At 33.9% G+C, this 13,107-nt stretch overlaps 3 protein-coding genes and 1 non-coding gene across 4 annotated transcripts; 1 reads left to right on the top strand and 3 right to left on the bottom strand.

The window, feature by feature from the left end:
• LOC18614302 (transducin beta-like protein 2) lies at positions 332-4,943 on the top strand. Its single transcript, XM_007051996.2, has 10 exons — positions 332-731; positions 1,107-1,212; positions 1,780-1,840; positions 1,947-2,242; positions 2,341-2,480; positions 2,896-2,970; positions 3,421-3,511; positions 3,923-4,126; positions 4,448-4,492; positions 4,567-4,943. Exons 1-10 carry the CDS (start codon positions 531-533, stop codon positions 4,650-4,652), a joined length of 1,305 nt encoding a protein of 434 aa, XP_007052058.1. The 5' UTR covers positions 332-530; the 3' UTR covers positions 4,653-4,943.
• LOC18614301 (methylsterol monooxygenase 1-1) lies at positions 745-9,001 on the bottom strand. Its single transcript, XM_018122002.1, has 5 exons — positions 8,672-9,001; positions 8,218-8,543; positions 7,188-7,335; positions 7,055-7,087; positions 745-1,004 (listed from the first exon to the last, which is right to left on the bottom strand). Exons 1-5 carry the CDS (start codon positions 8,999-9,001, stop codon positions 942-944), a joined length of 900 nt encoding a protein of 299 aa, XP_017977491.1. The 3' UTR covers positions 745-941.
• Positions 5,124-5,196, bottom strand: TRNAK-CUU. The gene has a single exon. It is a non-coding gene; the product is annotated as a tRNA-Lys (tRNA).
• LOC18614300 (methylsterol monooxygenase 1-1) lies at positions 11,160-13,071 on the bottom strand. The gene is made up of 5 exons (XM_007051994.2): positions 12,427-13,071; positions 11,989-12,311; positions 11,647-11,794; positions 11,514-11,546; positions 11,160-11,320 (listed from the first exon to the last, which is right to left on the bottom strand). The coding sequence occupies exons 1-5, from the start codon at positions 12,904-12,906 to the stop codon at positions 11,306-11,308; spliced, it is 999 nt and encodes a 332-aa protein (XP_007052056.2). The 5' UTR covers positions 12,907-13,071; the 3' UTR covers positions 11,160-11,305.

The raw sequence follows: 13,107 nt of genomic DNA, 5'->3' as shown, positions 1-13,107 counted from the left end.
TTTTACGGTGCAGAAAGCATCCCTGCATGAGTCTCACCACCAGGAAAAATGAGGGATGGGCTAGACAACATTGGGCTTTTAAGGGATCGGTTTCCCTTTGTTTATTTTGGTAAAAAACGGATGGGCTTTTTACAAGTTATCTGACTACCTCCCATTCTACCTTTTCTGGAAAAGAGTTTCTTTTTTCATAAAAAAATATTAAAATTAAAATTCATACAAAGGAAAACAGTTTTTTTATTTTTTTTTCTCTTAATTTTAAATTTTAAATTTCAAAATCCCCAACTTAAAACTAATAGTAGAATATATAACTAAATAAAATGATTTATCTACTATTCGTAAGGGCTTTGTTTGATTTTTTTGGCACATTTCATTTGCCACGGATCCATCCATATCGATATTCCCACGCCGAAACGAGTCGCCTAAAGTTGACGCCTCCCCCCTCCATTTCCACTTCCCCAAGCTTCGATTACTCCTACTGTAATTCCTCTCTTTGATCACAAGCAAAGAATTGTTACTTCTTCCCTTTGCTAATGGATCCGATTCTTTCAGTTGTGGCGCTTTCAGTTGTTCTGGGAGCTGTGATCGTTTTCGTTTTCTTCAAAAGCTACTTTCTCAAACAAAGATCTGAAGTTCAGACCATTGCGAAACCTGAGCTCCATTCAGATCCCAAAAAGCCCTCGAAGCCTCCTCAGCCTATCTTTAGAAAGTCTCACGCTAAACATCACTCGAAGGTAATCCCCTTCTCATTCCTTTGTTTGATTGCTTAACAAAATTACAAAGGAATCGGAACAGAACTTGAACTTTCATTTCTTGATTTTCCTTTCCTTGATTTCTGTATAAATATAAACCGAAAAAATAAGCTGAATTATTCAAGTGGTTAGCGCCTCAACTAAGACTCGACTAATTCCAGAGTTAGATTTGCTTTTTAATTTCGTTGTAATTTATTGATTTCTCCTACTCTTTACTCCATTCACTTTGGAATTTTGGGGATTTTTTCTGGTAATCTAATATTGCTAGGGTTTAGTCAGGTGATTTTACTACTTATTTCTACTAGAGAAAAGAAATTGACTTGAAAATACTTTTATCTGTTTATGTATGTAATGTAGGATCAAAACAAGCGTCATCATCCATTGGATTTGAACACTCTTAAAGGTCATGCGGATTCAGTCGCAGGGCTGTGCTTCTCCTCTGATGGTCGTAATTTGGCAACTGGTAATTATGTCTTCATTTTTGTTGGATGTTTCTCCCTTGATAGTTTTATTTAAATACTAATAATTTTATTTATTTACGGTGTGATTGGTGCATAGGATGATGGATAGGATAGGATAAAATAAGATAAGTGTTTAGATAATATCATCTTCTCCTCTGTTTGGTGTGTGCAAAAATTGAAAGTAAGATAGGACGATTTTTATGTTATACCATGTTTGGTGTGTGTAAGAATAAGGATTGGATCGGATGATTTTTCTCAATGATCCAAAATACCCTTAAGTGTATTTTTTTTTTCTAAATAACCATTGTCATCTTACCATTAACTTAAGTGAATTTTTAGATGTAAGTTTTAGGGTTAAAATGGGAAATGTAAAGCATTTATCGTCCAATCCCTTGGGAGTAAGTTGATACTAGACTAGGGGGATGACTAATCCTCTTTGCAATCCAATTATCTCTTTTCTAAGTGCAGACCAAACACAGGATAGGATAAGAATCATCCTATGCACCAAACGCACCCTTACATTCAAGAGATGTTTCACACTTAAATTTGTTTCTCATTTTTCTGCACAGCTTGCGCTGATGGAGTGGTTAGGGTATTTAAGTTGGAGGATGCTTCAAGTAAAAGTTTCAAGTACGAATCAGGAGTACATTTTATATAGCGATGACCTTAGGAAAGACTGTGTGTGAATATTTTATTCCCTTGCCTCTTAATCTTATTTGGTATCATCATTGTGCAGGTTTTTAAGAATTACTGTGCCTGCTGGAGGTCATCCAATGGCTGTTGTATTTTCTGAGGATGCATCTTCTATAGTTGTGGCTTCTCAGACTCTGACTGGTTGTTCCTTGTATATGTATGGAGAAGAAAAACAAAAAGCTACTAATGATTCCAAGCAACAGACAAAGCTTCCTCTCCCAGAAATTAAGTGGGAACATCACAAAATCCATGAAAAAAGAGCAATTTTGACCTTAACCGGAGCTACTGCAAGTTATGGCACTGCAGATGGGAGTACGATTATTGCCTCTTGTTCAGAAGGTATGCAGTGACAATCTTATCAACATCAGATAATGTATACTTTGGATATCATAAAAAATTTATGAGAAACTGTATTAAGTAACTCTGTTACTTCACAGGTACGGATATCGTACTTTGGCATGGGAAAACTGGGAAAGTTTTAGGGCATGTTGATACTAATCAGTTGAAAAACACCATGGCTACTATTTCACCCAATGGCCGTTTTCTTGCTGCTGCAGCCTTTACAGCAGATGTAAAGGTGAGAAACCGTAAATACCCTTGTCTTTGTGACAAATGTCAGGATTATGATCAATATGTGGAGATTTCAAAGTTTTTGCATTTTAATACTCAAAATTGTTTATTGCCATCAATTTACACTGTACAGATAGTCAGGGCATGAATGTGCTGCTTATATAATAAAATCATATAGAACTGATAGTTCACATACTGCAGGAATCAATTATGTATTTGTAGATATATTACTGATTTCATGTGACTGCTAACTGAGATTTCCTCGATCTATATTTAGTTGAAATATTTTGGTTGGTATATGTTGTTGATATATGTTAGAAGCACTGAAATGTAATATGTTACTAGGTGCCATAAAGCATTAATTTATTTTGTGTATCATCTCACAGGTTTGTGATTGTGCTAAGTAGTATTTTCTTTGTCAGGTTTGGGAGATTGTATATTCAAAGGATGGTTCTGTCAAGGAGGTTTTAAACGTTATGCAGCTTAAAGGGCACAAGGCATGTGATTTGTTATCATCTTTTTTTTTTTTAATCAAATGCTTTACCCTGTTTCTCTTTCAAGGTATTGATATTGTTTAATTACATCTTTTCTATCATGTCACAAGTTGCAATGTTCTCTGGGAGAGGTTTTCTGAAAATTTATGGCAATTTATAGTTGAGAATGAGTGCCACAACGGTTGCCTTTAGTAGGTCTTCTGTTTATGGTTCTTAGCATTGAAAAAATTCCTGCTCTTGTTGGAATTATTATTCATTTTGTCAAACACGTTAGAATTATTTTATCCAAATAGAGAGAATTTTACCTCATATGGACTTTCATTGACTAATGCATCCCTTGTCTGTTTTTTTTTCCTGGCATATTTTCAAGTAATAGTGCTATGATCTTCCTTCTAACTGTTGTTTGTTTCTACCCTCTTCTTTCATTTTTGTTTCTTTTTTATAAATGTCCAGAGTGCGGTTACTTGGTTATGCTTTTCTCCAAGCTCAGAGCAAATTATTACAGCATCCAAGGATGGTTCAATAAGAATTTGGAACATCAATGGTTTGTCTGCACTCCTTTATCTTCTTTCTCCCCTTCTTAATGCACACACATGCACATATTGGCTTCCATACTCAAGAAGAAATCAATTGTATGAAGGATGTTTTATTTTCCACATCCAACCTCTTTACCTTCTAAGTGTAACAGAAAAAAAGGGAGGCAGGGGTGGGAGGTGGAAGAGGAATAACTCCATAAATTTTAAAGACCTGACTGATGTTTAGAAGATTTCACGGATGAAGCTCACAGTTGATGTTATTATCATGCTGGTCCTGTGGTTGGGAAATTCTTTGCTTTCAATGAAGTTAATATACAAATTGTATGCCTAAGCTGAGCTAGTTTGCTAGCTATTTCTGTTTCTTGTATTGATGCATTATTGCTTTGTGCCTGCTGACTGTTTTACATGCTTTGTTGAAGTTCGATACCATCTTGATGAGGATCCAAAAACTCTGAAGGTGTTTCCAATACCACTTTGTGATTCAAGTGGATCGACTTTGCTGTATGATCGTCTTTGTTTATCCCCTGATGGAAAGATACTGGCGACAACACATGGTTCAACATTGCAGTGGCTATGCATGGATACAGGAAAGGTTTTGGATACAGCTGAGAAGGCCCATGATGGTACATCCTGAGCAGTAAATTTTTATTTTATTTTATTGTTTTGCCTATATCCATATTTTATTCTTACATGTAAATCTATAGATATGATGTTACATCCAAGTATTAAGGTTTTTGCCCTCTAATTGTTAAGCACGGTACATACTTTAACAACACAGTGTTGAAGATTTTCTTAGTGCTGTGGTGATGCTCTATGGTGATTATCACCTGGCTTGAAATTGTTGATCCTTACAATCTTTTCACCACTATTTTGCATGGTTGACTGATATTGATTATGAAATGCTATTTTGTGATTCTGGCATTGACCTCGGTCTTATGCTGCAGGTGATATCACATGGATGTCATGGTCACCTAAGCCAATACCTCTAGGTAAAACTTATTTTCCACTTGTGTGAGTTATCTCCAGTTGCTTATATTTCTTACAATCACAACTTGTTTTATAGGAAATGAACAAGTGGTGGTTCTGGCCACGGCAAGTGTTGACAAGAAAGTAAAGTTGTGGGCGGCACCATCAGTAAATTCTTCATAAGCAAATCTTAAATCTTCTCGTTCACTGTCAAGGATTTTCATGGAGCCCGGGACATTGTTGTGGATGCACTTTAGATCTGCTTACCCGTCCTAACTTCAATAGTTTTAAGAACTTGAAGAGAGAAAACAGAGGTTGCTAGCTCTTCCAGAAAGGTAGAATGCTTGTAGGCAGGATTGGAGCAGAAAGAAAGAATCTTTTCTTACATTGTTTTCATTGTATGATCTTACTGAAATTTTGCTTACTTTGAAACATTTATACGTCATGGGGATGTGTTTGGTTCTCTTGCTTTTACGTTTTGAGGTTTCTTTTCTTTTTCCGACGCACCAGTAATATGAAAAAAATTTCAAATTTTCTTGTAAAGAAAAATGATCAAAACTACAATATGACTCTTGATGGTATCATGGTCTGGGCCATTCCAATGTTCAAAGGTGAGTTTAGCAGCTGCCGCGGGATGCGGCTATTACAAAAGAACGCCCACCGTGGGGCTCGAACCCACGACCACAAGGTTAAGAGCCTTGCGCTCTACCGACTGAGCTAGACGGGCTGTCATTTCTTAGAATTTATAATTTTCCTCCCATAAGCCGCAATCACTTGTGTTTAATCACGAATGCAATGGTAAATTTGTGGTAGGTTGACAAAGGAGAGCTAAATGTTAGTTTAAATTTAATAGTCTTCTGAGATCAGTACCTTCGAAAATGGATACAAATTTAGTAGGAATCCATTCAAGGGAAGCCATACCCACAAATTACTAATGATTTACGATGTCAACTTCTTTGGGATAGCCACTATCAGAGAAGAATGGGTAGTAAGTCAAGAATAGTACTACAATTGTTGCCAAAGCTACCCTAAAGGTTATGAAATATGAACACTCTCTATCCCTTGAAATCACCTCAACAACCTTAATTGGTGCGACGATTGCTCATTTATCCCTACGAAAGAAGGTCCTGTAATTGCCTACTGTGCTTGCCACACAAAAAATCGCTTGTATCTAGTTGGAAAGAAACTCTGAATTCCTCTATTCTCTAACTCAAATTTCTGCGAGATACTTAATTGACAAAAATCAGAGTCTAACCTTTAGCAATAGAAGGAAAGGGCAAAAGTTCTACTGCTACGTTTTTTTTTTTTTCCCTGATGATGCTTACAAGTTATTGCTTAAATTTGATGTAAATCTTCACCTTTGAGACAAAATCAAGACTTTTGAACACATTTGAAATGGTTAACCATGTTGTATGCATATCTTCTATATATTAAACAAAATGATAATGATATCAAAAGAATCCCAAAAGATTTGTAATCATGTATCCATGAAGAAAATGGATTTTCCACTTTATTAAATTTGCTTAGCTTAGCTGGGTCACCAATCATATACCAAGCTCAACCACTCATTATTTCCACATTATTAAATTTGCTTAGCTGGGTCACCAATCTTATAAATCTTAATGACAGTTTGATGAAACGCCCACGAGCCCCCACCAGCCTTGCACTCTAGCATGTCATTTGTAGCGCAAAGTCATTATTTGGCAATTTTTTTTAACAATGTTTGCAAATAATAACCCGTAAATCAAAACAAGGGGTATATACATATTGAGATATAGAAATGTCCGAGGAAAAATAATCTTTTTTTTTCAAAAAAAAAAAAAGGAACAAGTCTATGATCTGACTATAATTTAGGTGAGAGAGTCCCTATTTACTCAATGAATCTGACTTGAAGCCTTTCAATGAAGAGATATCCTTAGTATTTCCGCTATGTTCACTGCCACTTCCTCACTTGCCCTTCAATTACACACAGTCAATTAGATACTACAAGTATATATAGCATCATCAAATCGAAAATTGACAACTTTAGTTTAATCCAAACGATAATGATACTAAGCTAACACCACATTATTATCTTCTAGTTATATTGAATTTGATTATTCTGCAATGTTAACTTACACATTTTCCTCATAGGTAGCTAGCTATTTCACTTTTAGATACCATGAATATCTGTAAATTACCATACTGTTAAAATTATTATAATTGAAAATTCTTTAAAATTAATCTTGTTTTCTTTGGACTAGTATACATGCCTTTACAGGTTTATAGCTAATACATATCAATTTACTCTAATTAATTTAAATTTAAATCTTATTTAATCTTCTATGTATAAAATAATTATTTTATGCAACTGAGCATTTGGTTTATTGGTAGGTGTATTATCCCCCTACCTAGAGAGTAGGGTTCATATCCCCCCTCTCTCAATTATAAAAAAAAATAATTATTTTATCAAATTACTAGTAAAGCCAAACCAAGTCAGTCAAGATAAGCATATTACTCAAACCTTTTAGGATTAATTTATCAACATAAATATGCAATCCCAAATCTTTCATTAACAAGATAAGCATATTGTGGTTATGGAGTACCTTTTCAAGGGCTTGCTTGCGATGGCGATATCCCTGAATTGAATTCATGCATTAATTAGTGACAAGAAGTCAGATAATTTATCATACACAATTAAGTAAATGTTAATTATAATTTGTATATATATAGACGGACCTTATTAGTTCCATAGATAAAATCACAGTAGGTAAAAACCGAAGCAAAATTGCTCTGACTTTGTCCTCCAACGTAGTGATGATAATCATGGTACTCCGCACCAACGTAAAATGGTATGAATTTGGTCGGACTCCAAGGAAACTCAAACCTTGTATCATTATGGTTAATATATATGCACAATACAAAAAGGAAAGGAAGGAAAACAGCACCATATACTATAACATATTACATTAGCATATCGTCACATCGTCACATCGTCAACCACATGATCATATTATCAGACTATATTAATATATCACGTTATCATTTACTATAATATATTAATACGTTATATCAGCACCATGTAATTTAAAATGACAAATGACGTTTTAATTTTGACTAATAACAGTTAGTCAATCATAAGTAATAAAGACCTATTTGATTTGATATATAAAGAGTTAATTGAAGATAATAAAAGAATAAAATTTATTTGAATTTTTTGTTAAATAATTGAGACACTTTTTTAAATATTATGTTAAAACTTTTTATAATGTAATCATTGGAAACCTTTTAATATGAAAAATTAAAAAAATCATGAAAAATATGTTTATTATATTAAAAGAGTAAAAATAGTGTCTTAAGAAAAGGAAAAAAATCAATTCGAAACATTCTAAAAAGAAAATGAACAAAGAAAAAAAAAGAAATAATATATTGTTAAAATTTATTTAATGACACAATAGTTTAAAATAATTAAAGTCATAGTTCAAAATATTTTATAAAGAAGTCAAATTAATAAAATATGTATCAAAAGGAGAGGGTATAAGCTAAGTATAAGTGGGTTAGCTAGTCTCCACTCAATTAAAATTTTTTTCAATTACTTATACTTATATGAAAATGTATAATCAATGATCAAATCACGTGTGTGTATATATATAAAAGGGTGATGATGAATTTATCAAAAAGTAACAAATAAAATAAGAAAAATTAGTAGAAAAAATTTCAGCTCGTATATATTATTATTATTATTATTATTGTTATTATAAATATTTACCCGTTGTGTGCCTTGATGGCCTCGACAAGGCGCAAACTGGTCCATAGGCAGAGTGTGATCATGTGGCATGGAACCATGGCCGGTCCAAGAAATGTTGGAATACCAAATACCAGAATTTCTGCCCAGTGTGTATAAAGAGCTGTAAATCCAAACGAAGCTCGGTATTCATGGTGCACGTAGTGGATTTTATGGTAGCCCCATTTGCTATGGAGCAGCAGCCGATGAAACCAGTAGCTGGCGTAGTCCTCGATAAGGAAGTAAACCAACAATTGACTTAAAACCTCCCACAACGATGGCAATGGCAAGCTTGTATGAATCCCAAGCCACTGCATAAACACCCAGAAACGTAAATGAACAACAAAAAGAAAGAACAACAACAACGACAAAGATTCTGTGTTGGTACGAGAGAAAGCGTTGACTGTCCCATGTCGCTTCAACCTACAGTCAGTCATACCTTAATGGCAGGGAAGGAAACGAATTGAAGAGGACCCAACACGAAAGCCAACATCTTCATAACATATTTATAACAATTAAACATGTCGGAGAATGTTCTTTTGACGTTGGGTTGAATCTTGAACTTGTCCATTCTCTTTGACTGACTCAACTCCATGAACGCACAGGGGAGAGGGACCAAGGAGAACACCAAGATCATGAAAAGAGCATTGTGACTGTAAAGGAGGAAGTCCGATTTCTGAGCTGAATAGTTGTACCATAGTCTCTCCGCCAGGGTTAGGTTTCTTCCTAGAGCCAACGTTGCCTCTTCAAGGGTCTGATATGGCAGCATTTTTCTTCTTAATTTTCGACTTTCTTAACCTTGGCAATACAACAGTATATGTAAGATTATTGTAGCAAGAAATTTTATATATAGTGAGAGGAAGAAAGAGAGATTGAAGGAAACGGATGGGGTGCTTTGAAGTTAGACAAAATCTATGCTTAAGAAGTCAAAGACGGCAAGCGCTTGAGGGAGTGCTCCATCCCAGAAGGTACCACGAGAACTAGCACACAGGTTTTTTGGTATGACGAAAAAGACTTGTTGGATTTTATATTTTTCATTCTGGATCGAATAAAAATTTTATTAAATATCAATAAAAATTGACATTTACGATAACATATCAAATAAAACATACTATAATAACATCAAATGAAATAAAGAAATTACAATCTTCTTCTTTTGATAATTTTTTTCTTCTTTGGAATGATGCTATATATGGTATGTTTTGAAATTTTGATATCCCATTGTATGGATTTTTAATTTAAAAATTAGGATGGTTCGATTGTAATAAAAGCATGATTCTATTAAAAGATTACTTCAGTTATTTTATGTTTTATATGGGATTTAAAAATTTGGATATTTTGGCTGCAAAATTGCATGCTTTCAAGCATTTTTTGAGAGAAAAAATTTAATTCTATTTACTATTTCATTTTACACTCGAGTACACAGTTAATGTAGTATTGAAATTCATTGATTTTCGACCAACAAGGGATACAAGGACACTTTTGACATCCTCCCTTCTCCAACAAAACTCACTATTACAACTGTCACGGTCCACATTAACTATCGATTGGTCTACACCAACTAGCAAAATATTGTCTCTTTTGTCTCGCTAGCTTCACAATTGTCTTACAAAAAACATCTCACATGTTGAAGATGATATAAATCCTTAAATGTCCACTCTCACTTACTACATGGTTAGTGTAAGATTCATAACTCCTCGCTAGCACCATGACATCTACTGTTGATGTGTCACAAGTCTACACTTTCAATCCAAAAAATTTAACATGTTTGTTAAGTACAAGAAAATCCTTATTTATAAATAAAAAATTTAATTAATTTTTTATTGATTGAGATCCGTGACACATGTATCATGCATTTTTTATTTTTTTTCATTTCTTTCTTTTTTTCAATTTCAATAAAATTTTTATACATTCTTCAATTAGAAGTAAAATCCATAATGGATCGATGGAATAAATCAACAGCACATGGTTGAATCAGATGAAGATTTGGGTTGATTATTTGATATGTAACTAGATAAAGACATTGGCGGAATATAGTTATATATTCCACTTACTATTTATGATCGATTGAAATATTATACTCTTCCCCTTGGTTTACTACCATAAAAGGACAAGAGCAACAAACTGAATACATACTCTACATTTTATTTCATTTATTTTCTAATTGAAGTTTGAAACAAAGCTTAAATTAACTTGCACGCCGCAACAATGCCAATTTTCTCCTTTGACCATATTTAGAAATTAAATGATGAGTGATGTTTCTAATTAACTTGAAACATTCAAACCAACGAACGAGAGCCGCCCGCAGGATTGTTTAATTGAATTTATTTTTTTTATTTTTTTGCTTTTTTTTAATTGCAAGACCTTTGACTGATTAATGATTTGATTGCTTAATTTCTTTTTTACTCAGTCAAAATAAGTATTTATTTATATAAATCTCTAAATTACAGTAAGTGGAAGTCATAAGACTGTCCAATACAAAGACTGCTTAACTTACAATAGTTGCACAAGTCATACCACAATAAGCATATAAAAATATCTATTTGATTGCTTAATATTGCTTCATGATAAAATGTCTATTTACTTATTGGTCACGATGTGACGATGTGTATGTGCATATCATATATATGCATATAAAACACTCAAACACTTAATTGGCCCAAAAAGCATTTTTTTTTCAAAAGCATGATGTTTGTATTGACTAATCAATTAGGATTTATTTATAAATAATTATATCGAGTCTCTAACCTTTGAACTAATACAGAAGACTGAATGCAACCGAACTAATCAATATGGATAATTTACAAATTTATTGAGTTATTTGCAGGGAACAGAAGATATACAATGTGACATGAAGATTTTATTCGTAAATTTAAATCAGGAGTCTTAATTAATTAAGTTAGCTTTCAGCCATGAACAAGAAGTTGATCACAAAAGAGAAAATAGAATACTTTATTATTTTGCAATTAGAAAACAAAGATACAGATATTTCACATTAGTGCAGGCAATTGATACGAAAAACTAATAATAATAATAATTCACATATATAGTTCTTCCAATTTGTTCGTCTTCTTCACATGCCCTTCAGCTGCACCAATATAAAATTAGAAAAATGTATTAACAGATTGTATAAAAAAAAAATTAATATGCTATAAGTAATTTGCAATATTAATTAGTCAAAACCTCAACTTAATTAAACTTTTGATTTCAATTCTTTTAATTAAATTAATTTTTCTTGGAAGTAAGAACAATGCAAATTGTGCTTATGATCATGCAAATACCTTGTTAAGGGCTTGCTTGTGATGACGGTAACCCTGCTTAGTTAAGATAAATAACTAATTAGTCGAAAGAACTCGAATTAATCACAAACAGACGTAAAAGTAAAAGTAAAAGCGAATTAATTTGTACACTAACCCGATCAGTTCCATAAATACGATCGCAATAGGTAAAAACTGAAGCAAAATTGCCCTGACTTTGCCCTCCAACGTAGTGGTGATAATCATGGTACTCTGCTCCTACGTAGAATGGTATGAATCTGGTTGGACTCCAAGGAAACTCATACCTGCATGCATTAATTATGATTCAATTGCACAAAAATATAGCTACAAAATTTTGAAGAAAAAGAGAATTTGAGCCTTGCAAATTATGATTTTCAAGTGCAGTTGTGGGAATTCTTTTGGGTTGATTTAAGTGTTGAAATCTTGGCTCAAGAAAAGTTGGGCAGGAAAGGAAAAGATTAAGCATATTCATATTTACCCGCTGTGTGTCTGAATGGCTTCAACATGGCGCAAAATGGTCCAGAGGCAGAGAGTGATAATGTGGCATGGAATCATGAGTGGACCAAGAAAAGTGGGAATACCCAGAATAAGAATTTCTGCCCAATGGGCGTAAGGAGCTGCAAATCCGAAGGGGGCACTGTATTCATGGTGCATGTAGTGAATCTTTTCGTAGCCCCATTTTCTGTGGAGCAGCCGGTGAAGCCAGTAATTCGTGTAGTCCTCTATGAGAAAGTAAACTACCAATTGACTCGAAATCTCCCAGAATGATGGCAATGGCAAGCTTGTATGGATTCCAACCCACTGCGATTCAACATCCAAAAAATTTATTTGAAATGAATTGGTTATCTTATGATCCGCCTACTGATCAAGTGCAGTGCAGATTTCATTGTTTACCATTGAAAGTTTCCATTCATACCTTAACGGTAGGGAAGGAAATGATTTGAAGAGGACCCACCACGACGATAAACTTCTTCATCACAGCTTTGTAACATTTAAACATGCCGGAGAATGATATGTTGATCTTTGTTTGAACCTTGAACTTGGCCATGTACTCGAACTTACTGAGCTCGATGAACGCGTAGGGGAGAGGAGCCAGGGAGAACACCAAGCACAAGAAGAAAATATTGTGACCGTACAGAAGGAAGTCTGATTTATCAGCTGAATAATTGTACCATAGTTTCTCTGCCAAGGTTAGGTTTCTTCCCAGAACCAATGCTGCTTCTTCCAGGGTTTGATATGGCAGCATTTTCTCTGGTTTTTGACGTCTTAAAACCTCTATGTATAGATTATAGAGAGGGAGATAATATGTAGATGTATATATAGCGTGAGAAAGGAAGAATAATATTATGAAGAAAATAGTATTTAATATTCTATTTGGAGCTTGAAAATAATGCATATTTTATTACTACTTGGAAAGACAGAAGAATGATTCACGGAACAGGTAGCTAGTAAGTACTACGAGCATGACCGCCAGCCAGCCACGTCTATCGGCCCAAAACTTGCACGGTGCAACAAAAGGAGCTTTCTTCTCAGAATGGAGCACTGCTACTAGACAAAAAAATTGTGCAATTAAGATATCATGATTATCCTTTATTAT

This window comes from Theobroma cacao, chromosome 1, assembly GCF_000208745.1.
Source record: "Theobroma cacao cultivar B97-61/B2 chromosome 1, Criollo_cocoa_genome_V2, whole genome shotgun sequence".
In the NCBI taxonomy this organism is placed as follows: domain Eukaryota; kingdom Viridiplantae; phylum Streptophyta; class Magnoliopsida; order Malvales; family Malvaceae; genus Theobroma; species Theobroma cacao.
The sequence above is the reverse complement of the archived record's forward strand: the minus strand, read 5'-3'. Positions and strand labels throughout refer to the sequence as shown.